This window comes from Festucalex cinctus, chromosome 1 (genome assembly GCF_051991245.1).
Source record: "Festucalex cinctus isolate MCC-2025b chromosome 1, RoL_Fcin_1.0, whole genome shotgun sequence".
Taxonomy (NCBI): domain Eukaryota; kingdom Metazoa; phylum Chordata; class Actinopteri; order Syngnathiformes; family Syngnathidae; genus Festucalex; species Festucalex cinctus.
The window spans coordinates 58,228,732-58,256,673 of record NC_135411.1 but is presented as its reverse complement, the minus strand read 5'-3'; the positions used below and the strand labels follow the sequence as shown (position 1 = coordinate 58,256,673).

The window sequence follows — 27,942 nt, the reverse complement described above, 5'->3', positions numbered from 1 at the left end:
TCCGTCATAAAATGCAGAGGAATCGCCACTCTGTGGCGGCCCAGCCATAGCGACAGCGGGACTTGGTGTGAAACTCCAGCAGACACCGATGTGTATTGCGCACAAGTCGGAAGGCAAACGCACGAGCCTCTCGCAGAAGCATACTGAGGCCTTCAGTATGCTTCTGCGAGAGGCTCGCGTCGAGGCGTCACGTTGGAGCTCCGCTCGTGCGTTTGCCTTCCGACTTGTGCGCAATACACATCGGTGTCTGCTGGAGTTTCACACCAAGTCCCGCTGTCGCTATGGCTGGGCCGCCACAGAGTGGCGATTCCTCTGCATTTTATGGCGGATTCAGGAAGTTCAATTTAATTCAGAAACACGAAACAAAGCCGGGGGGAGAGTAAGTTCATCACCGTGGCAATTAATTATTGCCAATTTGCACCGGTCTCGGCCGTAAACTCGCCAAAACACAACAGCCGTGCGCTTAGCGAACACAGTTTTTTATTTTTTTTATTGTTTTCCGCCTCTCATCCCAGGCACATATCCACATGCACAGCCGTGGTCTCCGAGCAGGGAAGTCGATTTGCGCCGCCAGTTGCCTTCACGGAAACTATCTGGGCGGGGAGAGAGAGAGAGAGAAAAAAAAAGAAAAAATGCCATCGAACGGACCAATCAGAAGCGAGCGACGCCCCGCCATCGACGTGCGTCCAAGGATTGGCGACGTGTGCACGTCGGCCGGCCACGACCCAGATAGCAAAATGTGGTTGAATCAACGTTGAAATATAGTTCGGCTTAAGTGTTGAATCTACGTTGAGATCTAACGTTTAAATTATACAGAAAGCGCAAGGTTGATAAAATGTTGAGTCAACGTTTGCTTTCCAACCATATATCACTCAATATCAATGTCGTTTCAACCATCATCTAAATGAGAATCTACATGCATCTTTGGTTGATTTTACATTGAATTCTAACGTTTAAATTAAACAGAAAGCGCAGGGTTGATAAAATGTTGAGTCAACGTTTGCTTTTCAACCATAAATCACACAATATCAATGTCGTTTCAACCATCATCTAAATCAGAATCTACATGTATCTTTGGTTGATTTTACATTGAATTCTAACATTTAAATTATACAGAAAGTGCAAGGTTTATAAAATGTTGAGTCAACGTTTGCTTTGTAACCATATATCACACAATATCAATGTCGTTTCAACTACCATCTGAATCAGAACCTACATGCATTTTATAGTGAATTAATGTGAGGAATAAATGTTTTAAGTTAATCATCATTTACATTGGAATTTACATCTAAATGTACATTATTATTATTACTATTATCATGCACATTAATATAGAACTACTTTTTTAAACTAAAAAAAAATATTGGGTTAGTCCACTAGAAAAAAAAAAAGTTACCCTATGTTTTTCACCTAGTGTTTCTGCAGATGTCTTACAACTTACTTGGATGTATTATTAGCTTGTTGATTTCCTTAACCATACTTCCCCATATGTATGAAAATCTTAGGACAGAAAATATGTTTAATATTCAAACATTTATTAGAAATCAAAACACAGTACTTTGTAACTGAATTCTGGGGAGAATGGAGGCAAAGAAAATAACACCCGTTTGGTTTCTGCCTCAAATAATGTTTGTTTTTATTGTATTATTCTTTTTCTTGACAAAGGAATGAAATACACATGAAATGAACTGTAGGAACATCAGTGTATAAAGCGGTAACCATTTCACTTTGACTGTACGTCAGTCCATAAAAAGACACACTAAATTTGACTTGCGTTCGCAGTTGCGTCCAAGGCACTAGCATTGCTTGGGATGCCACCGTTACGCTCATGAGCAAAACGCAGCCAATGCTTGACAGTAACACCAAAGTCCTGCTGCCCCTCCCCCTCTCCTAGTCAATTTCTCAGCTGAAGGAAAAAAAAAAAAACGAGAAGGGCAAACATAGATTCAACGTTAATTAAACATTGACCTTTCAAACGTTTTAATTCAACCAAAATACGTTGATTCAATGTTATCTTTTAAACACAAACTTCAATGTTAACATAATGCTGTTGAATCAATGTTGATTGACCAATCAATCTTCAACCGTAACCAAAAATCATCCATTTTAACCCTAATTCAACGTTGATTAAACATCTTTTGCTATCTGGGGAGCGACGCAGCACGATCGTCTTGTCAGGGGGGCTACTGTCATGGCCTGCGCCAGAGTTCATGACCTGTTGTGTCCGTTTAGGTACGATATGTGAAGTCAACCTTTCGGTGGAGTCTGGACATATGTAATGCTATTCTTTAGTGCTTTACGATTCACTGTCTGTTGGTACAGTCTGAGAAATGTTGGCTGCTGGATTATTTAAGACTGTCAGGGGTACTGCGTCTCAATGCAAATAAATGGAGAACATTTTCAATTGTCTGCATTCTGGGATCCAACCCTTAATAAGCACACAACAGCTTAGGGTTTTCTCTAGACCTCACTTGTAATAGTACATTCTTAATCTCATTTCTGTTGTATAGATTTGCATTACTTTTCAGTGCAATACTGGAAAACTGAAAAGATAGGTAATCACATCTTTCAGTGCATTTACCAGTTTAGAAACAATTTTATTGGTAAATATGTTACCAATGTTGCTGCATTTAATTCATTCACAATTTCAAAGGAAAAACAAGCGGCATTGATTTGATCATTTAATTTATTTTGCATTATAGCCTTTAATGCCATGTAATTTTTTCAGACCCAACAGCCCCGCTGTACCAGTCACAACATCCATTGCTGCTCTTGACGCAAGCAAAGTTTTGGGCCTGGAGGACACCATTGCTCAATTTGCCTGGCAGGAAGTCTGTCCACAAGCACTCTGTTAGGCTCATCATACAGCATGGGTAGTTGAAGCAGGACCTGATCTGCAAGAGACGAATGAAAGTGATTTCAGCAACATGTTCACACCAAACTACTAGGTTGCTAATAGACAATGCAGTTGCAGCTTATGCCGAAGTTGACATCTGTTAAATGACTTCTCCAGAGCAGCACAAACAAGTCCTACCGTGCAATCACAGCCTTCTCCATAGCGGTCCAACACATTCTTGCGTACATCGCTCAAGGCATCCCATGGCTGATAAAAGTCACAGAGGGAGACATGCAGCGTGCCATCAGACTGCAGCTTGCCTGCATTTGCAGAAAACGAAAGGAGCATGCCTCAGAACAGCCACAATAAAACAAAAGGACAATAACCCTAAAGATTATATTAAAAAAAATAAAAAAAATAAAAAAAAAATCAGCATTTCATAATCCTTCGGCAAGAAGCAAATTCTTATATTTGAATGCTATTAATGGTTTCACTACGAATGCTTGTAAGAAAATTCTAGCTTTTTTTTTTTCATTTTTAATTTTAATACCCATGAGTAGATAGTCAGTGCCCTTGGTCAGCATGATTCCACATGCTGCAGAGTTGGGTCCAGTGTAGATGGCACCAAACAGCTTTTCAACACCCTTGAAGGTCTGAAAAGCAAAGATTCATGTCTAATGAATACTGTCCATAAAGCATGCATTTATAGATTAAGCATCTCACCTTAATGTGCTCAATGTCATACTTTATAGGTCGACCTTGTGTGCCAGGCATCACCCCAAGAATCTTGGCCTTGATTACTAAAGGGATTTTCAAAAGATGCATCATCATCATTTCTAAAAAAATAAAATAAAGTTAAGTTCCCTTAATAGTTTGGATTTTGTTTAGCAGTACACCCATACACTGCTCAAAAACCATATTTAAACTCAGAAAAAAAACAAAAAAAAACAACTTCCAACACCAGCAATTCCATACTGAGTGACTGTTTTCGTTAAGTCTCGTTAACTGTAAAACGCTAAAAGCCTGTTTAAAATTTTGTCAAAGTAGCAGCCAGCAGTCTGGTGATGGGCAGGAAGAAATTCCTAGGGGCAAAATGTCATATAGAATGAAAACTCCCTTAAATTGTGTACAGTGCAACATAGCATTTAAACTAGGGATGGCAGAGTAACAATACCAGTTGGTATCGGGCAGATAACAGGCCTATTTCAAGGTCAGCCAGCTGCTGCCCCCTTGTGGGCATTTTACAATCAGGAACTAAAGTAAACCCTACATGCAATTATGGAGAAAATTCCTGTAGTAGTATAGGATATGTAGTTTACAATAGTTTTTTTTGGGGGGGTGGACGAAATTTTTATAGACCAAAAGTAAGTAACCTTAGCCCTAACCTCAGGAAGACTACACAAGAATTGTGTAGTCATAACTACCTACAAGAAAAACACTCCTCACTTAAAACCCCGTAAAAGCAAAAACAAATGACAGATTTGATTACTAATCAACTTACCAACAACGTTTGTTTGGCAATACAACTGCTGTGGATGAATTGGTAAACAGGTGCAAGCTTGTGCTCCTTCCTCCTGGAGCCCACACACGCACAACAGCATCAGCGGCAGCACAAACTTCTTCCAGCTCATCCTGGAAAAGGAAATCAGAAGGTTGTTCAACCAGCGTGCCATGCCACAAAGCAAGGATCCGTATTTAGTCACAACAGATAACTTGCTCTGCATGAGTTCGACTTGAGAGCCTTTATATAGCTGCAGGCCCCGCCCACAATTAACTGACGTCACTTGCACACTGATTGGTGACTGCTGCTTTCACCTGACACATCACCAACAAAATTAAAGACATTTCCAATGAAATGAAATACAAAGTGTGTCTGAAAAATTGTGTTAGCATGCATTTAACGATTATATCTTGGGAGTGTGTAACTGTAATTTTAGTTGTCTGACACCTTCTTTTTTTTAAACATGCTTTTGTGTACAGCTCGTTCTGTTTTCAGCGATGAATACTGAGCAACAAAAGCGATCTGAAATTTTTAGTTTGCTTGGGGAAAACATCGTCAGAAACACTTGAAATCCTTTAGCTAATGTATGACAATAACACCAAATGTTACAAGCATGTTTTTTGAGCTGCACAAGTGGTGTAAAGAGGAGTGCAACAAAAAACATAAAAGAGATGAGTTGTATACAAAATCATGTAAAAAATGTAAAGGTTGCAGAAAGTTGAGATTACAGTTACACATTCCCAAGATATCATGTTAGATGACAACACAATTTGCTAATCCCTCTTTTGCCCATAGCTCATACAGCACACCCAGTCCCATTACACTTCAAACACACCTCGTACACTTCATCCATCCAGTTTCTAGCTGAAGAACTTTGACAGATGTTAACTACAGTTTTAGTAATGAGGTAAAGAAACATTGGCCCATTTGTTATGGTCTTGTCCACACACAACACGCATGCTGAAATTAGAATTTCTTAATATATTGTTGAATATTTTGAAAAATAATTGTGAAGGACAGACTTATATTCTTATATTCAACAATACCAATTAACACATTCTTCCAAAGTAAAGAGAAGTGGGGATAAATAGTCTAAAGAATGGAGCAATTAGCACCGATGTGTAAATTAGGGCTGTCAAAGTTAAAGCGTTAATAGATTAATTAATCACAGAAAATTGTCGCATTAATCACGTATTAACGCAGATTAATCGCACTATTTTTTTATTTTTTTTTACCGCACTTGAGCCTTGAACGTAACCGCGGATGGTTCCATTGAAGGCTGCGCAGGTCAGTGATGAGGTCAATGCACGGCATTTCCTACGCCTCTTGTTCCAAAATGAGCGGGGTCTCCAGTTTTTGTGCTCTGTGGTAAATTTTGCTTTAAAAAAAACGCCCTGTCGGGACTTGAGATAAAACAAAAGTAATTTGCGTTTAATTTGTGTTAATTAATAATTAATAATTGCTGAATTGTACCCAATTGATATGATGCTGTTACGTTTTGAGCAATACGCGCATGCATGCAATTGCGTACATGCATTTAATCAATGTTTGCAAATGACATTCAGATCATAAAATGCGTTAATGTCAAAATATTACGGTATTTTCTATTTATTTTATATTACATGAATACGCGAGTAATTCAGCTGATTAATCGTGATTAATCTAAATTAAAAAGTGTGATTAATCAGATTAAAAATTGTAATCGTTTGACAGCACTAGTGTCATCCATCCATTTTCTTGACCGCTTATTCCTCACAAGGGTCGTGGGGGGTGCTGGAGCCTATCTCAGCTGGCTTTATGCAGTAGGTGGGGTACACCATGAACTGGTTGCCAGCCAATCGCAGGGGTATAAAAAATCAAACATAGTACTTGAACTAGGGACACAGTGAATGTACGAGTAATGCATGATCAACATGCACCATCAGAACGTGATACATAGCAACTTGCAACAAGACATGCTAATTTCAATTCATACAATTAGTAGTAGGTCACGTAAGAAACATTTGCAGTTTTTTACAATTTCATTACAGTTTTTTACAATTGCTAAAACACAATTTTGCAAATAAGGCTCGTTTTATCAAAACGATAACACAATTTACAAAACTACACACCCAAATTGCAAAACCCCTCTCATATCCTCCAAAATGAAGCACTGCAACCAAAACTACATATAGCTTTGCCAAAATCAAACTCTTGAACCAAGTGACACACACTTCATTCATGTCATCAGATTTATGTCTCATCAACTACCCACTGTTGGGCATAATGCACAGCACTGTCATCTTTAGTATGCTTTGCCATAATACTGAAATAGTTCAAACTAGAACATTCTTTCGATTGTTCACAAGCACAGACATATTTGAATATACTGCATGCTGTTCAAACTTTTTAACAATTTAATTTTTTTTTTATTTTTCACAAGTCAGTGCAACATATGCACAGCAGATTTGTTTACATTGAAGTGAAAAATATACGTTCACAAAACAGTAAATTGACAAAGAAAATTGCAGGAAAAAATATCCCTATCTATCTATCTATCTATCTATCTATCTATCTATCTATCTATCTATCTATCTATCTATCTATCTATCTATCTATCTATCTATCTATCTATCTATCTATCTATCTATCTATCTATCTTCTGTCCGTCCGTCCATCCGTCCGTCCGTCCATTCATTCATCCATCCATCCATCCATCCATCCATCCATCCATCCATCCATCCATCCATCCATCCATCCATCCATCCATCCATCCATCCATCCATCCATCCATCCAAAACCAAAAATTAGGCAGTTTCTCGCATCGCATTGTCAGCCCATGCTTGATGACATCATCAACTAAGGTTGCTTTGATTTAATTTGAAAGTTGCTGGGGGCTCCAGGTGGAGGAGTGGAACCGTTCACTTGCCTTTGGTGCCGGTTGGCGTGGGTTCGCTCCTCTGCCTGGGAGACCCATGTGGATAACCCATGAAGTGAGCTTGTGTGTGTATGTATGTATGAATGAGTGATTAAAAATAATAATAATAATAAAAATTGAAAGTTGCTGTCTTGGCCATAAAATCCTCTACCAGCTCTAAAACACTAAAATGACTTGCATAGCACAATTATTTAAATTGGCACACAGAGAGCAAGACCTCTTCTCAAGGTTCCAAATCTCTAAACACATTTTCTGCTTCACACACATTTTCCAATTAAAATTGGCACTTTTTAAATGCACTGAACATGATTCACCTGCATAAGACACAGCAATCTGACTTAAGGTCACATGTTTGCCATTGCAACACACTGCCATTCAAAATCACAATACATGAGCTAATTGGCTAATATACGTGCCTCCTGGCCAAACACCTCAGTGGTTAATTGTTAGCACCTCAATCAGGAAGTATAAGCAATGCACTATAAAAAGTGCCACAGATAAACAAGTTTTTCTTTTTCTTTTTTCTTTTTCTTTTTTGTATTTATTTTATATTACGCAAATACGCGAGTAATTTAGCTGATTAATCGTGATTAATCAAAATTTAAAAGGGTGATTAATCAGATTAAAAATTTTAATCGTTGGACAGCACTATTTGATACTCACTTAAAATGTTAGTTTTATTCTTGTTTTACTTATCTTATTCTTTACTGCATGACCAATTTCTGTTCCATGTACAGCACTTTGGGGCCTATTCACTAAAGGTTTGTGTCACCTTTGCACCGCGCTAACCGGCAAAAATTGAGCAATCTGCGAGCGCCTAATTCACTAAACACGCGCAGATGGGGAAATCCGTCACTAAGTGAGCGGCCGAACAGATTGCGTCACGGTGCGCCAGTGTTATTTGCACGTATGTAAATTAGGTAATTTGCATACATTTGATGCAAAATATGCTCACCCCAATGCAAATGAGCCTCATTGATATGCAGCGTCTAATTCACTAACGCCAGCGCAAATAGCTACACCGAGTTTGCGTGACGCAAATAACGTTTTTGGAAAGCATGTATACCTGACGCACCTCGAGAGAGGGGGAAATATTTCCGTGTTAGTTTAGGACATAACGTAACCCGGGCTAATCGTCAATGGCGGGGAGGCATTTTACGATCATTCTTACTGTACGCCCATGCCAACCTCTGATAATATATTTTTAAAAAACGATCGCACCAATAATTTGTACTTTATGAATGAATTACGTCGTTGTCGTCCTCTCTGTTTAATGGCGCTCTAAACGCTTAAGCCTAATTTATGCCTGCACGTTTGCTCTCGCGTTGATGACCGCCGTAGGTCATAAATTTTAAGTGCCGCGTCGCTCGTGGCCGGCTGCGGTGCACACGTCGCCAATCCTTGAACGCCGTAGATGGCGTAGCTCGCTTCTGATTGGTCCGTTCGATGGCGTTTTTTTCTTTTTTTCCTTTTTCTCTCTCTAAAGATAGTTTCCGTGAAGGCAACTGGCGGCGCAAATCGACTTCCTGCTTGGAGACCACGGCTGTGCATGTAGATATGTGCCTGGGAGGAGAGGCGGAAAACAACAATAACATAAAAAAACAAAACAAAACTGTGTTCGCTAAGCGCATGGCTGTTGTGTTTTGGCGAGTTTACGGCCGACACCGGTGCAAATTGGCAATAATTAATTGCCACGGTGATGAACTTACTCTCCCCCCGGCTTTGTTTCGTGTTTCTGAATTAAATTGATCTTCCTGAATCCGTCATAAAATGCAGAGGAATCACCACTCTGTGGCGTCCCAGCCATCGCGACAGCGGGACTTGGTGTGAAACTCCAGCAGACATCGATGTGTATTGCGCACAAGTTGGAAGGCAAACGCACGAGCGGAGCTACGCCGTAACGCCTCCGCGCGACCCTCTTGCAGAAGCATACTGAGGCCTTTACTCTCGGTCCAACCTCGCTTTCTGATGTCATCTTTCTCGCAATTGTTACTATAACAACCATGTTGTTGGCGCAAATCCATTCCCATGTGTGGTAAATCAGGTGCAAATTTGCTCCAAGCTGTCAGTTTTGTGGGCATGTTTGCGCCAGTATATGATTAGAGCAATATCCTTAGTGAATAGGTGGGTAACTGGGCGCAGACTGCGGGTGCAGTTGTGGTGCAATATTTCGTGCTTTTACTGGACACAGCGCATTCTTAGTGAATATGCCCCTTTGTATACAGCAATTTAAAATGCTTTATACAATTTTTTCCAATTGCTAAAACACAATTTTGCAAACTCACGACCTTCAGTTTGAGAGACAGCTGCTTTTCATGATCGGCCACGGAGCTCCTGACATCAGTGATGTGTATTAGTATATCGCTGGTCAGCCGGAATCTTCCTGCAAACGGCAGTCAAAGCAGAAGCTGCAGATCGTGAGGTCGTTCTTCAACCCATGAGAGAGGCTTTTATTATTTCTTTGCTTTTTTTAATACTTTATTTTATTTTCTTCCAAGTGTAAATAAATAATAGCCTACTCTAAAAATACTGTTCTGAACACCAAAGACAAAAACAATACACAGACTTGAAAGTTCAACTTGACTTGTGTAAATCACACTTTAAAAGGACGACACATTCTGAAAGGTTAACTGAATGGTTGGTGGTTCGAGCCCACGTGGTACAGAATTTCCTTTTGGATTTGAGCTTGTTGGCTTATGTGTTGAAATTCAAAGCTGTAAATGCCATGACGTAGCATCTCTCGAGCTCAATAGGAGGATCCTGTGTGATGTATTGTTTATGTTCCGCGCGTTGCATCATGGGAAATGAGTGCCAGGAACCAACGTGTTGCATGGAGTTCGATGCTTTCGCACATTTGGAGGAGGATTAAGAGAAGCAGAATTGGATCAGAATTGTGTTATGGATTTCTATAAATGAGAAGTGGGGGAGGGGGAAAGTGCCTCGTTTTATACTGGTCCACATGTTCATCTTCTCCGAATAAATAATGCATTCTGCATCTGTTTTGATACCTGCCAATCTCACCCCTTGTGTATACGCAGTATCTATAGTTCTAAGTTCCATCCTGACAGCTCCATTAAAGGTGCTACAATGCTAGTATGCTACGTCGAATGAGTGCATGTTTCTCCAAGACTGGATTTGAAAAGAAGAATTTTGTCAGCTCTGATATTCAGTTGTTAAAACTAGACCACATGCCATGGAAATTCTCCCACACAGGACAAGTCTCACTGTACTAAAGTCACTGCATTTACCAAAATAAAGCAAGAATAAGCTGTGGTGCTCGTTGACATAATTCCCCCATGGAGCTATTGATTGTTGACTGCACGTTGATGGTTTTGAGGGGTTGGTTTGGAGTGGCGTTCCACAAACTTAAATGTAATGCGATAGTCTGCCTGTGTCCAAATTCACAAGGCTGGGTCCTCCGAAGGGCGAATTTGTCGGTGGCATGACATCACTCCCGGCGCGACTTATAGCACACACGGATGTACACTTCAATGAAGAATAATTACCCAGTTTTGCACAGGGCTTTGTATTAAAGAGCAATTTGTCCCCAAAGCAGATGTGTGACCAGGAAACAGGTGAGTCGGAGCAAATTCTGTCATAATCCCATGTCTCATGTGGGCTTTCAATAGTTTCAAATTGTCGCCAATACATCTCCGTAAACCTCCTCCACCCTTCGGCCGTTAACGTGCTGAAATAACGGCGATTCGCCCGCTAACTTTCTTCGTGTATGGTGTTTCTATACAGTCCGCCATGTTTTCTGCCACACAGCTATCCGCGCATGCGCTAAAAATGTCAACGAAGGATCCTCCTATAGATCAGTGCATTTGGCTATTACCTGAACGGGTGGTGAATTGAGCCCACACAAATACAAGGTGCACTTTTTCAGAATTTGATAAGCTTGTTGGCCTGTTGAATTTCAAAAACGGAATCTATCCCTCTTTTTAACGTCTCCGTGAAGCAATAGGTCAGCGCATTTGACTGTTAACCGAAAGGTTGGTGATTCGAGCCCACCCAGGCATGTGGTACACTTTTTTTCAGAATTTCCATTTTGATAAGCTTATTGGCTTGTTGAAATTTAAAAACAGAATCTACCCCTCTTTCTACCATCTCTGTGGCGTAATAAGTCAGCGCTTTGGGTTGTTAACTGAAAGGTTGGTGGTTTGAGCCCACTTGGGCAAGTGGTACAGAAGTTCCTTTTGGATTTGAGCTTGTTGGCTTATGTGTAGAAATTCAAAGCTGGAAATGCCATGACTTATAGCGTCTCTCTAGCTCAGTGGTACCCAAGTTCGGTCCTCGAGAACCCCTATCCAGCTCGTTTGCCATGTTTCTCTCCACTAACACACCTGATTCATGATCAGGATTGTTATCAGGCTTCTGATGACAAAAAACTGCTAAAATTGGCTGATGAGCTGATCATTAGATTCAGCTGTGCTGAAAGAGGGAGACATGAAAAACAGGCTGGGCAGGGGCTCTCGAGGACTGGACTTGGGCACCCCTGCTCTAGCTCAATAGGTCACGGCATTTTGCTATTACCTGAAAGGGTGGTGGTTTGAACCCACTCAAGTTTGAGGTACACTTTTTCAGAATTTCCATTTTGATAAGCTTGTTGGCTTGTTGAAATTCAAAAACGGATCTACCCCTTTTTGCAACGTCTCTGTAGCGCAATAGGTCAGCGCATTCGGCTGTTAACCAAAAGGTTGGTGGTTTGAGCCCACCCAGGGACGTGGTACAGAATTTCTCTATGGATTTGAGCTTGGCTTAAGTGTTGAAATTTAAAGCTGTAAATGTCATGTCATGACTTGTAGCGTCTCTTTAACTTAAGTGTTTCTCAATTCTGGTCCTCAGGAGCCCCAAGCCAGCCTGTTTTCCATGTCTCCCATTTGCAACACAGGTGAGGATCATTATCAGGCTTCTCCAGATGTGGCTGATTAGCTGTCATTGGAATCAGCTGCATCTTGAATTGGGAGACATGGAAAACAGGCTGGCTAAGGGGGCCTGAGGACCGGAATTGAGAAACACTGCTTGAGCTCAATATGTCAGCGCATTTAGCTATTACCTGAAAGGGTTGGTGGTTTGAGCCCACCCAAGTATGAGGTATACTTTTTCAGAATTTCCATTTTGATGAGCTTGTTGGCTTGTTGAAATTCAAAAATGGAATCTTCCCCACTTTGCAACATGTCTGTGGCGCAATAGGTCAGAGCATTTGGCTGTTAGCGGAAAGGTTGGTGGTTCGAGCCCACCCAAGGACGTGGTACTCTTTTTCAGAAATTCCATTTTGATGGGGTGTTGGCTTGTTGAAATTCAAAAACGGATCTACCCCACTCTCATGTCTCTCCAGCGCAATTGGTCAGCGCGTTTAGCTGTAAACTGAACGGGTGGTGAATTGAGCCCACCCAAGTACAAGGTGCACTTTTTCAGAATTTCCATTTTGATGGGCTTGTTGAAATTCAAAAATGGAATCTTCCCCACTTTGCAACATCTCTGTGGTGCAATAGGTCAGCGCATTCGGCTGTTAACTGAAGGTTGGTGGTTCGAGCTCACCTGGGGATGTGGTGCAGAATTTCTCTATGGATTTGAGCTTGTTGGCTTAAGTGTTGAAATTCAAAGCTGTAAATGCCATGACTTGTAGCGTCTCTCTAGCTCAGTGCTATTACTTGAAGGGATGCTGGTTTGAGCCCACCCAAATATGGGGTATACTTTTTCAGAATTTCCGGTTTCACGCTTGTTGGCTTGTTGCAATTCAAAAACGGAATCTACCCCTCTCTCCAATGTCTCTGTGGCGCAATAGGTGGTTCAACCCTACCCAGGGATGTGGTACACATTTTCAGAATTTCCTTTTGGATTTGAGCTTGTTGGCTGATGTGTTGAAATTCAAAGCTGAAAATGCCATGACTTGTAGCGTCTCTCTTGATCAATAGGTCAGCGCATTTGGCTATTACCTGAAAGGGTGGTGTTTTGAGCCCACCCAAGTATGACGTACCCTTTTTCAGAATTTCCATTTTGATAAGCTTGTTGGCTTGTTGCAATTCAAAAACGGAATCTACCCCTCTCTCTAATGTCTCTGTGGCGCAATAGGTCAGCGCATTTGGCTGTTAACGGAAAGGTTGGTGGTTCGACCCCACCCAGAGATGTGGTACACATTTTCAGAATTTCCTTTTGGATTTGAGCTTGTTGGCTGATGTGTTGAAAATCAAAGCTGTAAATGCCATGATTTGTAGAGTCTCTCCAGCGCAATAGGTCAGCGCATTTGGCTATTACCTGAAAGGGTGGTGCTTTGAGCCCATCCAAGTATGAGGTACACTGTTTCAGAATTTCCCTTTTGGCAAGCTTGTTGGCTTGTTGAAATTAAAAAACAGAATCTACCCATCCTTGTACTGTCCTAAAAAGAAGAAGAAAAAAAAAAACACACACAAAAAAAACAATCGTTTGCAAATTGTGCAGGAAAACTGTTGCCGTAAAGTTAAGAGTAGGCTATGTGGAGGCTAAAGACAAGGATGACATCGAAGCAGCTTGTGTTGTTGGGGGTGAACAAAAGTTCATTAATTACTGGAGCACTCTTCATTAGACGCACTCCTTATGGAAAGAAACAAACGAAAAAAACAAAAAAAACAGACGGTGGTTGGTTAATACTGAAGCGGTCACGTATTGTTTGGCCAAGACAAAGAATCCACGGTGTTTATTTTACGGTGACCGGGAATTCGCCATCTTGTTCACGTGAGTTTGTGATGCTAACCGACCGCTAAGCTAACGTACTCTCAACGAGACGGAGTGTGCATTGCTGTCGCACAGTGGCTTAAACATGCACATTTGTGTTTTTTTTATACCCGCTAGTAATGTCTACAAGTAGCATTTTCTCGCTTCTCTGATTAACCAATCAGAGACATCCATCCATCCATCCATCCATCCATCTTCTTCCGCTTATCCGAGGTCGGGTCGCGGGGGCAGCAGCTTTAGGAGGGAAACCCAGACTTCCCTCTCCCCAGCCACTTCAACCAGCTCCTCCGGCTGGATCCCGAGGCGTTCCCAGGCCAGCGGAGAGACATAGTCTCTCCAGCGTGTCCTGGGTCGCCCCCGGGGCCTCCCGCCGGTGGGACATGCCCGGAACACCTCCCCAGGGAGGCGTCCAGGAGGCATCTGAACCAGATGCCCGAGCCACCTCAGCTGGCTCCTCTCAACGCGGAGGAGCAGCGGCTCTACTCTGAGTCCCTCCCGGATGACCGAGCTTCTCACCCTATCTCTAAGGGAGAGCCCGGACAACCTGCGGAGGAAACTCATTTCGGCCGTTTGTATCCGGGATCTCGTTCTTTCGGTCACGACCCACAGCTCGTGACCATAGGTGAGGGTTGGAACGTAGATCGACCGGTAAATCGAGAGCTTTGCCTTTTGGCTCAGCTCCTTCTTCACCACGACGGACCGGTACAGAGTCCGCATTACTGCAGATGCTGCACCGATCCGCCTGTCGATCTCTCGCTCCATCCTACCCTCACTCGTGAACAAGACCCCAAGATACTTGAACTCCTCCACTTGGGGCAGGACCTCATCCCCGACCCGGAGAGGACACGCCACCCTTTTCCGACTGAGGACCATGGTCTCGGATTTGGAGGTGCTGATCTTCATCCCAGCCGCTTCACACTCAATCAGAGACATTCACGGCAAAATAACACTCGCAGGAGGGTTGCCGGTTGCAGCAAAAAATAACCACTGCCTAAACAATCGCAGGGAAAACTTTTTTTTTTTTTAACAATACACTTGCCTGAGGTGTATAAAGCATGACGCCACAAACTGGCTGCTACCGTATCATTGGCGATCCCCCCCTACAACACGATGACCAACCACACAGGAGAGAATGGACTTTTTTTTTTTTTTTTTTTTTTTTTTTTTTCTCCTTTACAGTTGGTATATTTGCACTTTGTTTACATTTCAATTCTGGAAAAAAATGGTGGCTTAAATATTGTTGCTGCAATAAAAGTACTATTATTCCGAAGTGCCAATCACAAATCTATTGTTCAGTAATGATTACCAATATTGTCAAAAATATCGTCACCGCAAATTTCTTTGAAATATCGTGACTTGCCACGTCTCTCTAGCACAATAGGTCAACACATTCGGCTATTAACTGAAAGGTGTTGGTTTGAGCCCACTCAAGTATGATGTATAGTTTTTCAGAATTTCCATTTAAGCTTGTTGGCTTGTTAAAATTCAAAAACAGAATCAACCCCTCTTGGTAATGTCTCTGTGGACCAATAGGTCAGTACATTTGGCTGTTAAATGGAAGATTGGTGGTTCAATCCCACCCAGTGTTGTGGTGTACTTTTTCTGAATTTCCCTTTGGATGAGAGCTTGTTGGCTTGTCCAAATTCAAAAACGTAATCTACCCCACTTTGTAATGTATCTGTGGCGCAACAGGTCAGTGCATTCGGCTATTAACTGTAAGGTTTTAACTCCCACCCAAGGGACGTGGTTCACTTTTTTGGAATTTCCATTTTGAAAAGCTTGTTGGCTGATGTGTTGAAATTCAAAGCTGTAAATGCCATGACTTGTAGCGTCTCTAGTGCAATAGATCAGTGCATTTGGCTATTAACTGAAAGGGTGGTGGTTTCCCTCCTAAAGCTGCTGCCCCCGCGACCCGACCTCGGATAAGCGGTAGAAAATGGATGGATGGATGGATGGATGGATGGATGGATGGGCTTATGTGTTGTTGAAATCAAAACTGTAAATACCAGTACTTGTCACGTCTCTCTGGCACAATATGTCAGCGCATTGGGCTATTAACTGACATGGTGATGGTTTGACTCCCACCCAGGGACGTAGTTCCCTTTTTTGGAATTTCCATTTTGAAAAGCTTGTTGGATTGTTGAAACTCAAAAACATAATCTACGCCACTTTGTAATGTCTCTGTGGCGCAACTGAAAGGTTGTTGGATTGAGCCCACCCAGGGATCTAAGATAATTCTTCAGAAATTCCCTTTGATTTTGAGCTTGGCTTATGTGTTGAAATTCAAAGCTGTAAATGCCACTACTTGAAATGTCTATCTAGTGCAATAGGTCAGCGCATTCGGCTATTAATCGAAAGGTTTGTGCTATGAGCCCACGCAGGGATGTGGAACACTTTTTCAGAAATTCCTTTGCAGTTTCAGCTTATGCGTTGAAATAAAAAATAAAATAAAAATGCATCAATCGCTCTTAAGATGTTTCTGTGGCATTCTGTTGTTAGCTGAAAGGTTGGCAGTTTGAGCCCACCTAGGCATATGGTACACTTTTTTTTCGAAATTCCTTTTGGGTTTGAAAGCTTGCTGGCTTCTCTTGAAATTCAGTAAAAATGGAATCTACCCTTCGTTGTACTGTCTCTGTGGTACAATAAGAGCGCATTTGGCTGTTATTCAAAAGTTTGGTGGTTCAAGCCCACCCAGCAACATGGTACACTTTTTCAGAATTTCACTTTGATTTTGAGTTTGTTGGCTTTTGTGTTGAAATTCATCCATCCATTCATCCATCCATTTTCTTAACCGCTTGCTCCTCACAAGGGTCGCGGGGGTGCTGGAGCCATCCCAGCTTGTTTCGGGCAGTAGGCGGGGTTCTCCCTGAACTGGTTGCCAGCCAGTCGCAGGTGTTGAAATTAAAAAACTGTAAATACCACGCTTTGTAGGGTAACTGTGGCGCAATAGGTCAGCAGCGCATTTGACTTAAAGGTTGGTGGTATGACATTTTTAAGCGTTGATATAACAGATTAGGCTTAAAGTTGTCAATTTGGCTTGCAAGACAAAGGGAATTGGTGAGCTCATTGATGTTTTTTTTTGTTTGTTTTTTTGTTGTTGTTGTATTTCTAGTCCAATTTGATAAAATAACGTTTTAAAGTGAGTGTAGTGTATGGATCTACTTTTAGAGCGTAGTTGCCAGCTCCTCTAGTACCACGTCACTGCATGCATGCGCGGAGTGATTTATCTTGCCCGTTGTCTGTGATTTGCCTCGAGTCCGCTTCAGTAAAGAGTTGAATTAAACCCAAGCTTCGAGTGGTCTCATTAAGTTGTTAAAGATACAACAAAATTGGCGACAAGGATGAACCGTCTATCCTGCTAAGGACCCCGACTGCACTGTCTGTTTGAGGAGACGGCGGAGCGCTGCGGACGTGAGGAAAGAACACCTTGAGTCATATGCTAAGCTAATGCGCTAAGCTAAGCTAACAACTCCGACGAGGTAAATAAGTAGACACAGCATGTCCTTCATCGGCAAAATAGAGGAGTTTGACAGCGCAAATGAAGACTGGGACTCATATATTGAGAGAATTGAACTGTATTTCACGGCAAATGATGTGACAGATGAAAAGAAAGTTCCTACTCTCCTCAGTCTGATGGGTGTAAAGACTTACAGCCTCCTCCGAAACCTATTAGCCCCGGAGAAGCCTTCTGCACAAACTTTTGAAGTCATTGTGGACACATTGAAAAACAACCTGAACCCAAAGCCTCTTCTGATTGCGGAAAGATTTCGGTTTCACAACAGAAACCAGTCCAAAGATGAAAGCATGGCAGATTATGTTGCTGAACTTTGTAAGCTGACTCAATTCCGAGAATTTGGAGCAGGACTTTCTGATGCATTACGTGACATACTCGTTTGTGGCATGCATTGCCAAAGCACACAAAAGAGACTAATGTCAGAAAAAGATCTCACGCTGGAAAAAGCACTGGCTATTTCAGTATCAATGGAGACAGCAGCTAAAGATGCTCTACAATTACAAAAAAGGGCAGTGGAGAGTGGCATACACAAGATGGCAGTGAACGATGCAAAAAGACAAGAACAAAAGTGCTACAGGTGTGGTAAATCATGACACGATGCAAATGACTGCTGGTTCAAAGATGAACATTGTAGAAAGTGTAACAAGTCTGGACAGAAAGTCAGCAATAAGCCAACTCAGAAAGAAAAATCTGGCAAGGACAAAACGAGATACCAAGGAAAACAAGTGCATAACGTGTCAGCAACTGAAAGTGAATCCACATCAGAGTCCGACACTAATGGATTGAGTTTCTTACAGTTACATGATGTAACTGAGGAAGATGACAGGAAAGTAATCTGGATCACACCAGATGTGTCTGGTACTAAACTGAAGATGGAGCTAGACACAGGATCTGCCCTATCTGTCATTTCTAAGGCAGATTACAAGCGATTGTTCTCCCACCTACCATTGCTGAGGACCTCAGTGCGGCTCAAAACCTACACAGGTGAAAAAGTGAGGCCTGTAGATAAATTTAAAGTGCCAGTTACACATAGAGGAGAAACACGACAACTGATGCTCTATGTACTGAAAAAGGGAGGTCCTCCACTGTTCGGGCGTGAATGGTTGAGGAAGATCAGACTGGATTGGCACACCATCAAGGCTCTACACGTGGCACGAAAAGAAAAGGGCAACTCAAACAATGCCACACAAAGACTCTCGCAGCTGCTTGAAACACATAAAAAGGTGTTTGCTGAGGGAATTGGAACATTAAAAGGAATAAAGGCAAGAATCGAGTTGGACGAAGGCACAACTCCAAAATTGCACAAAGCACGCCCAGTACCATATGCACTGCGTCACAAGGTGGAAGCTGAACTTGAGAGCTTGGTGGCCGCAGGAATCCTGTCCAAGGTTGATTGGAGCGACTGGGCAACGCCTATTGTACCTGTGACCAAGAAAAGACAGTCTGACGGTATTCGCATATGTGGAGACTTCAAGGTGAGCGTTAATCCTGCACTACGTACTGTACAGTACCCACTGCCGCGCATCGATGACATCTTTGCATCATTGGCTGCAGGCGAAAAGTTTTCAAAGATCGATCTAGCCCAAGCCTACCTACAAATGGAAGTGGAGGAGTTCGACAGAAAACTCCTCACCATCAACACCCATAAAGGACTGTTTCAATACAACAGGCTCGTCTTTGGTGTTGCATCAGCGCTGGCAATATGGCAGAGAGCGATGGATCAAGTGCTTCAAGGTGTTCCGGGTACACAGTGTTATCTCGATGACATCATCGTAACCGGAAAGGATGACGACGAACATCTGGAAAACCTGAGCAAGGTGCTCGCCAAACTGAGCGAGTACGGCTTACGTGCAAAGAGAAGTAAGTGTGAGTTTTTCAAGAGCAAGATCTCATACTGTGGACATGTCATCGACAAGCACGAGTTACACAAATATCAAGACAAGATGGATGCAGTGCCTCAGTCACCAAAACCTGAAAATCTGTCACAACTGGGGTCATACTTAGGGTTGGTGAACTACTATCACAAGTTCCTTCCAAACCTAGCGTCGACGCTGCACCCACTTGACGCGCTGTTGCGCTGTCGAGCTTGTTCCTTCAAAACTGTGAGCCAGAGTTTTAGAAACGCTACATGAAGGACACTTGGGCACAGTTAAAATGAAGAGCCTGGCCAGAAGCTACGTTTGGTGGCCAGGAATTGACAAACAATTAGAAAATCTAGCTAAGGGCTGCTCAGGGTGTCATCAAGTCCAGAATGCACCATCACCAGCACCTCTTCACCCCTGGGAATGGCTGACAGCGCCATGGCAACGTGTGTATGTTGATTTTGCTGGGCCATTTATGAACTCCATGTTCCTGATCGCTGTTGTCGCTCATTCCATGTGGCCTGAAGTTATACGGAGGAAGTCAACTACATCAGAAAAGACTAAGTGCTCTCCGGTCCATCTTTGCAAGAAATGGCTTGCCTGAACAACTTGTGAGCGACAACGGACCACAGTTCACGTCAGAAGAGTTCAATACGTTCATGAAGAAAAATGGCATCAAGCATGTCAAAACACCGCCCTACCATCCAGCAACTAATGGGTTAGCTCAGGGGTGGCGAGATCCGGTCCTCGAGGGCCGCAGTCCTGCCTGTTTTGGATATTTCCCTTCTTCAACACAGCTGATTCATGATCAGCTCATCAGCAAGCTCTGCAGAAGCCTGATAACGAGCTTGTTAATTGGAATCAGCTGCACTTGGAGTAGGGAAATCTATAAAACCTGCAGGACTCCGGCCCTCGAGGACCGCAGTTTGCCACCCCTGTGTTAGCTGAAAGATTTGTTAAAACCTTCAAAAAGTCCATTAAGGCGATGGACAAGGACAACATTGCAATTCAACACAAGGTGGACAGTTTCCTCTTTGTCTACAGAAACTCTGTTCATGCAACAACAAACCAAACACCTGCAATGTTAATGATGGGCAGAAATCTCAGGTCACACATTGTCCTCCTTAAACCAAACTTACATACCACGTCCCTATGTGGGCTCGAACCACCAACCTTTCCGTTCACAGCAGAATGCGCTGACTTATTGCGCCACAGAGATGATAGAAAAACGGGAAGATCCGTTGAATTCCAACAAGCCTATTGTAACCCCTGTTAGAAGTAACATGAAAGACCATCCATCCATTTTCTTGACCGCTTATTCCTCACAAGGGTCGTGGGGGGTGCTGGCGCCTATCTCAGCTGGCTCTGGGCAGTAGGCGGGGGACACCCTGGACTGGTTGCCAGCCAATCGCAGGGCACACAGAGACAAACAACCATCCACACTCACAAGCACTCCTCGGGACAATTCAGAGGGCCCAATTAACCTGCCATGCATGTCTTTGGAATGTGTGAGGAGACAGGAGTACCCGGAAAAGACCCACGCAGGCACGGGGAGAACATGCCACCAAACCACCAACCTTTCAGTTAATAGCCAAATACGCTGACCTATTGCGCCACAGAGACGTTGCAAAAAGTGGTAGATCCGTTTTTGAATTTCAACAAGCCAACAAGCCTATCAGAATGGAAATACTGAAAAAGTCTACAAAGTCCCTGGGTGGGCTCGAACCACCAACCTTTCGGTTAATAGCCCAACGTGCTGACCTATTGCACCACTGGGACGTCGTAAAAAAGGGGTAGATCCGTTTTTTAAATTCAACAAGCCGACAAGCCTATCTGGAAATTCTGTAAAACTGTACACAGTCCTTGGGGGGGGGTTAGGGGACGAACCACCAACCTTTCGGTTATCAGCCAAATGTGCTGACCTATTGCGCCACTGAGATGTTGCAAAAATGGGTAGATCCGTTTTTGACTTTCAACAAGCCTATCAAAATGGAAATTCTGAAAAAGTGAACAAAGTGCCTGGGGGGGGATCGAACCACCAACTTTTCCATTAACAGCTAAATGCACTGACCTATTGCGCCACAGACACATTGCCAAAAGGGGTAGATCCGTTTTTGAAATTCAACAAGCCGACAAGCCTATCAAAATGGAAAGCCGGGAAAAAGTCTACATCGTCCCTGGGTGGGCTCGAACCGAATGCGCTGACCTATTGCGCCACAGAGACGTTGCACAAAGGGGTAGAACTGTTTTTGAATTTCAACAAGCCAACAAGCCTATCAAAATGGAAATTCTGAAAAAGCATATAATGTGCCTGGCTGGGCTCGAACCACCGAACTTTCGTTTAACAGCCAAATGCGCTGACCTATTGCGCCACAGAGAAACTGGAAAGATGGGTGGATTCCGTTTTTTAATTTCAACAAGCCAACAAGCCTATCAAAACGGAAATTCTGAAAAAGTCTACATCGTGCCTGGATGGGATCGAACCACCAACCTTTCTGTTAATAGCCGAACGCGCTGACCTATTGCGCCACAGAGACGTTGCAAAAAGGGGTAGATCTGTTTTTTAATTTCAACAAGCCCATCAAAACGGAAATTCTGAAAAAGTGTACAAAGTGCCTGGGGGGGATCGAACCACCAACCTTTCGGTTAACAGCCAAATTCACTGACCTATTGCGCCAAAGAGACTTTGCAAAAAGGGGTAGATCCGTTTTTGAATTTCAACAAGCCAACAAGCCTATCAAAATGGAAATTCTGAAAAAGTGTACAAAGTGCCTGGGGGGGATCAACCCACCAACCTTTCGGTTAACAGCCAAATGCACTGACCTATTGCACCAAAGACACTTTGGAAAGTTGGGTGGATTCCGTTTTTGAATTTCAACAAGCCAACAAGCCTATCATAATGGCAATTCTGAAAAAGTGTACAAAGTCCCTGAGCGGGCTCAAACCATCAACCTTTCAGTTAACAGCGAAATGCACTGACCTATTGCGCCACAGAGACGGTGCAAAAAGTGCTAGATCCGTTTTTGAACTTCAACAAGCCAACAAGCCTATCAAAATGGAAATTCTGAAAAAGTGTACAAAGAGCCTGGGTGGGCTCGAACCACCAACCTTTCAGTTAACAGCCAAATGCTCTGACCTATTGCGCCACAGTGACGCTGCAAAAAGTGGTAGATCCGTTTTTTAATTTAAACAAGCCAACAAGCCTATAAAACCGGAAATTCTGAAAAAGTGTACAAAGCAAATGGTTGGGCTCGAACCACCAACCTTTCAGTTAACAGCCAAATGCGCTGACCTTTTGCGCCACAGAGACTCTGGATAGATGGGTGGATTCCGTTTTTGACCTGACCTATTGCGCCACAGAGCCGCCAAAAGGGGTAGATCCATTTTTGAATTTCAACAAGCCAACAAGCCAATCAAAAAGGAATTTCTGAAAAAGAGTTCCACTTCCCTGGGTGGGCTCGAACCACAAACCTTTCAGTTAACAGCCAAATGCGCTGACCTATTGGGCCACAGAGACGTCACAAAAAGGGGTAGATCCATTTTTGAATTTTAACCTTTTAGCCTTGGAGGTGCCTCGTCTGAAATTGCTCCCTTCTGAAATCGTGACAACTCCATTTTGCGGTTTGGATGGAAAGGTCCCCAGATAGGGAACCGGGTGCCCTATCTGCAGCGCCCCCCGATGGTGGCCGGCGGTACTGCAACCCTTTTTTTTTTTTTTTTTTTTTTTTTTTTTTTTTTTTTTTTTCTTTTTTTTTTTTCCTTGAAGAGCTCAGAATTGTTCATTCGGTAGTCTTACCGATTCAACGTCTTGTCATCATTGCTCTTTTTTTTTTTTTTTTTTTTTGTGTGTATGTGTGCGTGCGTTTGCGTGCGTTTGCGTGCGTGCGTTTGCGTGCGTGCGTGCGTTTGCGTGTGTGCGTTTGCGTGCGTTTGCGTGCGTGCGTGTGCGTGCGTTTGCGTGCGTGCGTGTGCGTGCGTGCAAATACGTATAAATTTATACTCATTCATTCACCTAAAACCTTATAAATATCCCATTACCCTTCGCCTTAACCAGGTACTTCAGAATCTTGCCAGAGTCGTGAGATTTAAATGGTCAGGAGACCAGAGAAAAGGTCAGAAAAAAAAAGAAATAAAGAGAAAAGAAAGGTAAATCAAAGTGACATCCAGCACCGACCAAACACTTCCTGCCTTCCCCATGATTACAAAATCAAAGTCTTACGCCAACCCCGGAAGCCTCTAAATTCCAGCAAATTTAGCGAGATCTCAAGAGCCCAGAGGAAAAACTAAAGAGAGGAAGGAGGGAAGGATCGATAAGGCAGAGTGAGATCAATAGAAGCCAGTACATCCAATCCATCAAAGTGAAGTCCAGCACCAACAAGACCCCTCCTGCGTGGTTACAAAACCGGAGTCTTATGCCAACCCCAGAAACCTCATACTTCTAATAAATTAAGATCTCAAGTGACCAGAGGAAAAACTAAAGAGAGGAAGGAGGGAAGGATAGATAAAGCAAAGTGAGAACCACAGACACCAGCACCAACTGATTCAAGGGGCTGTGGGAGGGAGAGGGTACTTCTGTTGAGTTTCAGTAGATGCTGGTGCGACGGATCTGGCATGCATAAGGACCACCACCAAAGAAAGAAGCCGTCAACCGCGGTCCAGCAAAGCGAGCACCCCCCCCCCCCCCGGAATCCCCAGGCCGCGGCAGCACCAAGGCCACCCCCAAGCCACCCGAGCGGACACCGGTCGGCGAGCCGACCCAGACACCCGGAACACCCCCGCCCCAGCCCCGGCCCACACCCCCGAGCCCAAGGCCGCAGAACGAGGCCCAGCGGGCCCCCACAGCGCCCCACCGGTCCCCAGCCCCCATCCCCCCACGACCCCCCCGCACCCCACCCAAACCCGCCATCCACCACGACCCAGGCCCCACCACCCCCGACCCCCAAACCCCCGAACACACCCCGACCCCCAGCACCCAACCCCCCACCCACCCATACCTCCACCCCCCCCCCCAAACAAGCCGCCCCCCCCCGACGGCCGCCACCCCCCCCCCCCGCGAACCCGGCCCCCCGCGAGAACCCCCCACCCCCCCCCGGAAACCGGCACCGGGCAGCAGCGCAGAGAGGGAAGATGTGCCCACCCCACCTCCAGCCGCGCGAGATTTGCACAGCGGCGGGAGGGGGGAAGCAGAGGAGGAAGCACCAGGGGAGAAGGCGGAACACCAGAACACCGAGCCCGGTGGGGAGAGGCCCCGGTCGTCACGCCAGAGTACTAGTGACACCTAACCCTGTTACTGAGTCCGCCAGCTCGCCGACTGGCGAGCTCTACCCTTACACCGTGAATGTGGCCCCACCCAGTGTATATACAAGTGTGTGCGTGTGGTGCATTAAAATTGGGAGCAGGTGAGTCGGAGCAGAGGGAAAAAATTTCCCCTACTCCGACACACCCGTATCCCCCCCAAAAAAATGAATATGTATATGTGTGGTGCATTAAAAAAGGGAATGGAGGGACAAAGTGGTGGGGCAGGGACCCAAATGGGGGGGACCACAGCGCTGCCAGGCACTGCAGTCCATCCCCTCTGATGGCTCCCCGCCCCAACTCACCCCTCCCCTTGGACGTGAGGTGCATTAAAATTGGAGGGGAGTTGAAGGGTGAAGACGGTGTTTCCACCCTTCCCCACCCCACCAAGAAATGTGTTGTGTGCCCTATGTGTATATTTACAAAGTGTATAGTGCAAGCTAGTGAAGTGAGTAAGAGGAGCGACCAGCGGGGCCTCACCCAACCCGGCGGGTGTAGGTGACACGCCCGCCCCCCAGCACCCCCACCCCCTGCCGCCCCCCACCTCATCCACCCGGCACCACAATGGGCGGACAGCCAGCGCAGCAGGGCTACCGGACAGCCCACCGGCCACCGGAGCCCGCCCGGGGCGCCAGGAGTTATACCGGAGTGGGGCAGGCCCCAAACCCACCCCCGCCCGACCACAGGGGACGGCGTCAAGAAAATTGACTAATTAGCATGCAGTAACACCAAGTGTTGATGCTTAGTGCCCACTAGAAATAGATCTTAAGGAGTTATTGAGTATAGTGTCGTATAGTGTGGTATGCTCGAGCCCACTAGCATCAACTAGGTTCCTGACTATATAAAAATAAAAAAAATCAGATACAAAATACCAAATACAGGAGCAGCGAAAACAGAAGTTGTAACGATGTGGTGGCTCTCGTTAACAGGCAGAATCTTGGCAGGATTAAGTTGCCAAATTGAGATTAAAATATTCTATGTACATAGACCATATTTGTTTAAATCTTGATACTTGATTTTTATTTAAGGCAGAGATTTTTTCCATTGAGATATAATTTATTAGTAAGTTTAACCAGTGGTCGATATTTAGAGATTGTTTATTTTTCCAATTGACAAGGATTATTTTTTTAGCAATAGTAAGGGCTATAAATATAGATTGAGATTGTTTACATGGTAGCTCAGTTATTGTTAAGTCACCTAGTAAACACAATCTTGGAGATAAAGGAAGCCTACAGTTTAATATATCAGCGAGCTTTCCCAAGATTTTAGTCCAGAAATGCAGCACTGGAGTACATGACCATAAAGCATGAAGATAAGTATCGGCAGTGTTTTGTGAGCACTGGAGACAAATGTCGGAGTCAGAGAGTCACATTTTTTTCATCATATATTGTGTAATATATGTTCTATGAAGTATCTTATATTGGATAAGTTGCAAATTTGTCTGTTTGGTCATTTTAAATACATTTTCACAGATTTGGGTCCAAAAGTCTGGTTCCGGAACTATAGACAAGTCTTTTTCCCATTTTAAAGTCGGTAAATACGTTTTATTTGTGTATAAAAATAACTTATATATTTTTGATATTTTCTTTATTGTTGTTGGAGAAAGCTTTATAATATCTTTAGCTAAGACAGGCAGTTGGAGCGTATCCTGAAGTGTTGGGATTTGTTTCTTAACCATATTTTTAACTTGCAGATAATGTAAGAAATTTCCCTTTTTTATTTCATATTTCTGGACCAAGTTTGTATACGATATAAACTTATTATCTGAGAAAAGATGATGAAGGTGTGTAATTCCTTTCTGCTCCCATAGGCTTAAATGGAACGACTGATTATTAAGTTGAAAGTCGGGGTTATGCCAAATGGGAGAGAGCCCACAGGGTGCCAATTGGGAGTTTGTAATTTCTAATGCCTTCCACCAGGCAGTCAGGGTGGCGGCTATCATTGGGTTTTTAAAACAATGATGTCGTCTTATTGATTTTGTAATAAAGAGTAAATCTGACAGTCTAAGATTATTACAATCCTTCTGCTCCAATTCCAACCAACAGTTAGTATCTCTGTTGGGTTGTGTCCATAGCACAAGATATTGTAGTTGATTAGCTAAATAATAGTACATAAAGTTTGGTGCCTCTAAACCTCCTTTAGATTTACTTTCCTGAAGAGTAGATAGACTAATTTTGGCTTTTTTTTTATTCCAATAGAATTTTATGATAGCAGAGTCCAGCGATTGGAACCAGTTAGACGTAGGTTTAAATGGAATCATTGAAAATAAATAATTAATCTTTGGTAAAACTTTCATTTTTATAGTAGCTATCCGTCCTATTAAAGAGATCGGAAGATTATTCCAGCGCTCCAGGTCACTACGGATACTATCCAATAATGGTGAAAAATTTAAAGAAGTTAATTCAGTTAACTTAGGTGAAATTTTAACACCTAAGTATTTTAAATTACCTGTAGGAAAGGAGTAGTGTGGATCCTGACTTGTAGGATTCCATGAATTTTCTGTAATAGGTAATAATGTTGATTTTGTCCAGTTAATAGAGTAATCTGATAAGTGAGAGAATTTAGTTATTAATTTAAATGCTTCCCCTAGCGAGATAGCAGGTTCTTCTAAATAGAGTAATATATCATCGGCATATAGATTAATTTTATGTTCTATTGTCCCGGAGTGGATTCCTTGGATCCGTCTATCCTGACGTATAGCTAATGCAAGCGGCTCAATAAATATAGCAAATAATAAAGGAGAAATTGGGCACCCTTGTCTTGTTCCCCTTTGTAAAGTAAAACTCTGTGATGTAATCCCATTAGTAGTAACTGTAGCTTTAGGAGAATCATATAATATTGAGACCCATTGAATGAATGACTCCCCGAAGCCGAATTTGTTTAAGACAGCAAAGAGGAAGGACCAGTTAACTTTATCGAATGCTTTTTCTGCATCCAGCGAAATAACAACTGCCTTTTTATCATACCGCTGTGACATACTAATCAAGTTAAAGAGTCTCCTAATATTATTAGTAGAATGACGACCTTTAATAAAACCTGTTTGATCACTATGAATAATTGTCGAGATTACCGTCTCTAATCGAGATGCCAAGGCCTTAGCGATAATTTTAATATCGGTATTAATTAGTGATATCGGTCGGTAACTTGACGGGAGGGTAGGGTCTTTTTCTGGCTTTAATAAAAGTTTAATTGCTGCTATATTCATATCTTGACGTATATCACCTTTACTTTTAATTTCAGTTACTACTCTTAGAAATAATGGAGCAAACATTAACCAGAAATGTTTAAAAAATATAGCCGGAA

At 43.2% G+C, this 27,942-nt stretch overlaps 1 protein-coding gene and 3 non-coding genes across 4 annotated transcripts; 2 read left to right on the top strand and 2 right to left on the bottom strand.

Annotated features, from left to right (window-relative positions):
• Nucleotides 1-2,668: 2,668 nt before the first annotated feature.
• Nucleotides 2,669-4,575, bottom strand: LOC144003639 (metalloproteinase inhibitor 2-like). Its single transcript, XM_077500150.1, has 5 exons — nucleotides 4,338-4,575; nucleotides 3,560-3,636; nucleotides 3,387-3,489; nucleotides 3,035-3,156; nucleotides 2,669-2,894 (listed from the first exon to the last, which is right to left on the bottom strand). The coding sequence occupies exons 1-5, from the start codon at nucleotides 4,558-4,560 to the stop codon at nucleotides 2,706-2,708; spliced, it is 714 nt and encodes a 237-aa protein (XP_077356276.1). The 5' UTR covers nucleotides 4,561-4,575; the 3' UTR covers nucleotides 2,669-2,705.
• A 7,329-nt stretch (nucleotides 4,576-11,904) lies between these two features.
• Nucleotides 11,905-11,978, top strand: trnan-guu (transfer RNA asparagine (anticodon GUU)). Its single transcript has one exon. It is a non-coding gene; the product is annotated as a tRNA-Asn (tRNA).
• A 1,333-nt stretch (nucleotides 11,979-13,311) lies between these two features.
• Nucleotides 13,312-13,385, top strand: trnan-guu (transfer RNA asparagine (anticodon GUU)). Its single transcript has one exon. It is a non-coding gene; the product is annotated as a tRNA-Asn (tRNA).
• Nucleotides 13,386-21,049: 7,664 nt separating this feature from the next.
• On the bottom strand, nucleotides 21,050-21,123 carry trnan-auu (transfer RNA asparagine (anticodon AUU)). The gene has a single exon. It is a non-coding gene; the product is annotated as a tRNA-Asn (tRNA).
• Nucleotides 21,124-27,942: the final 6,819 nt, after the last annotated feature.

What these genes read in the sequence shown, in the direction of transcription:
- LOC144003639 (XM_077500150.1), bottom strand. Translation starts at nt 4,560, where the DNA reads ATGCAGAGCAAGTTATCTGTTGTGACTAAATACGGATCCTTGCTTTGT. An exon ending in TTGCCAAACAAACGTTGTTG is followed by an intron (nt 3,637 to 4,337) that starts GTAAGTTGATTA and finishes AAATCCCTTTAG; the next exon opens with TAATCAAGGCCAAGATTCTT. An exon ending in GAGAAGGCTGTGATTGCACG is followed by an intron (nt 2,895 to 3,034) that starts GTAGGACTTGTT and finishes CGTCTCTTGCAG; the next exon opens with ATCAGGTCCTGCTTCAACTA.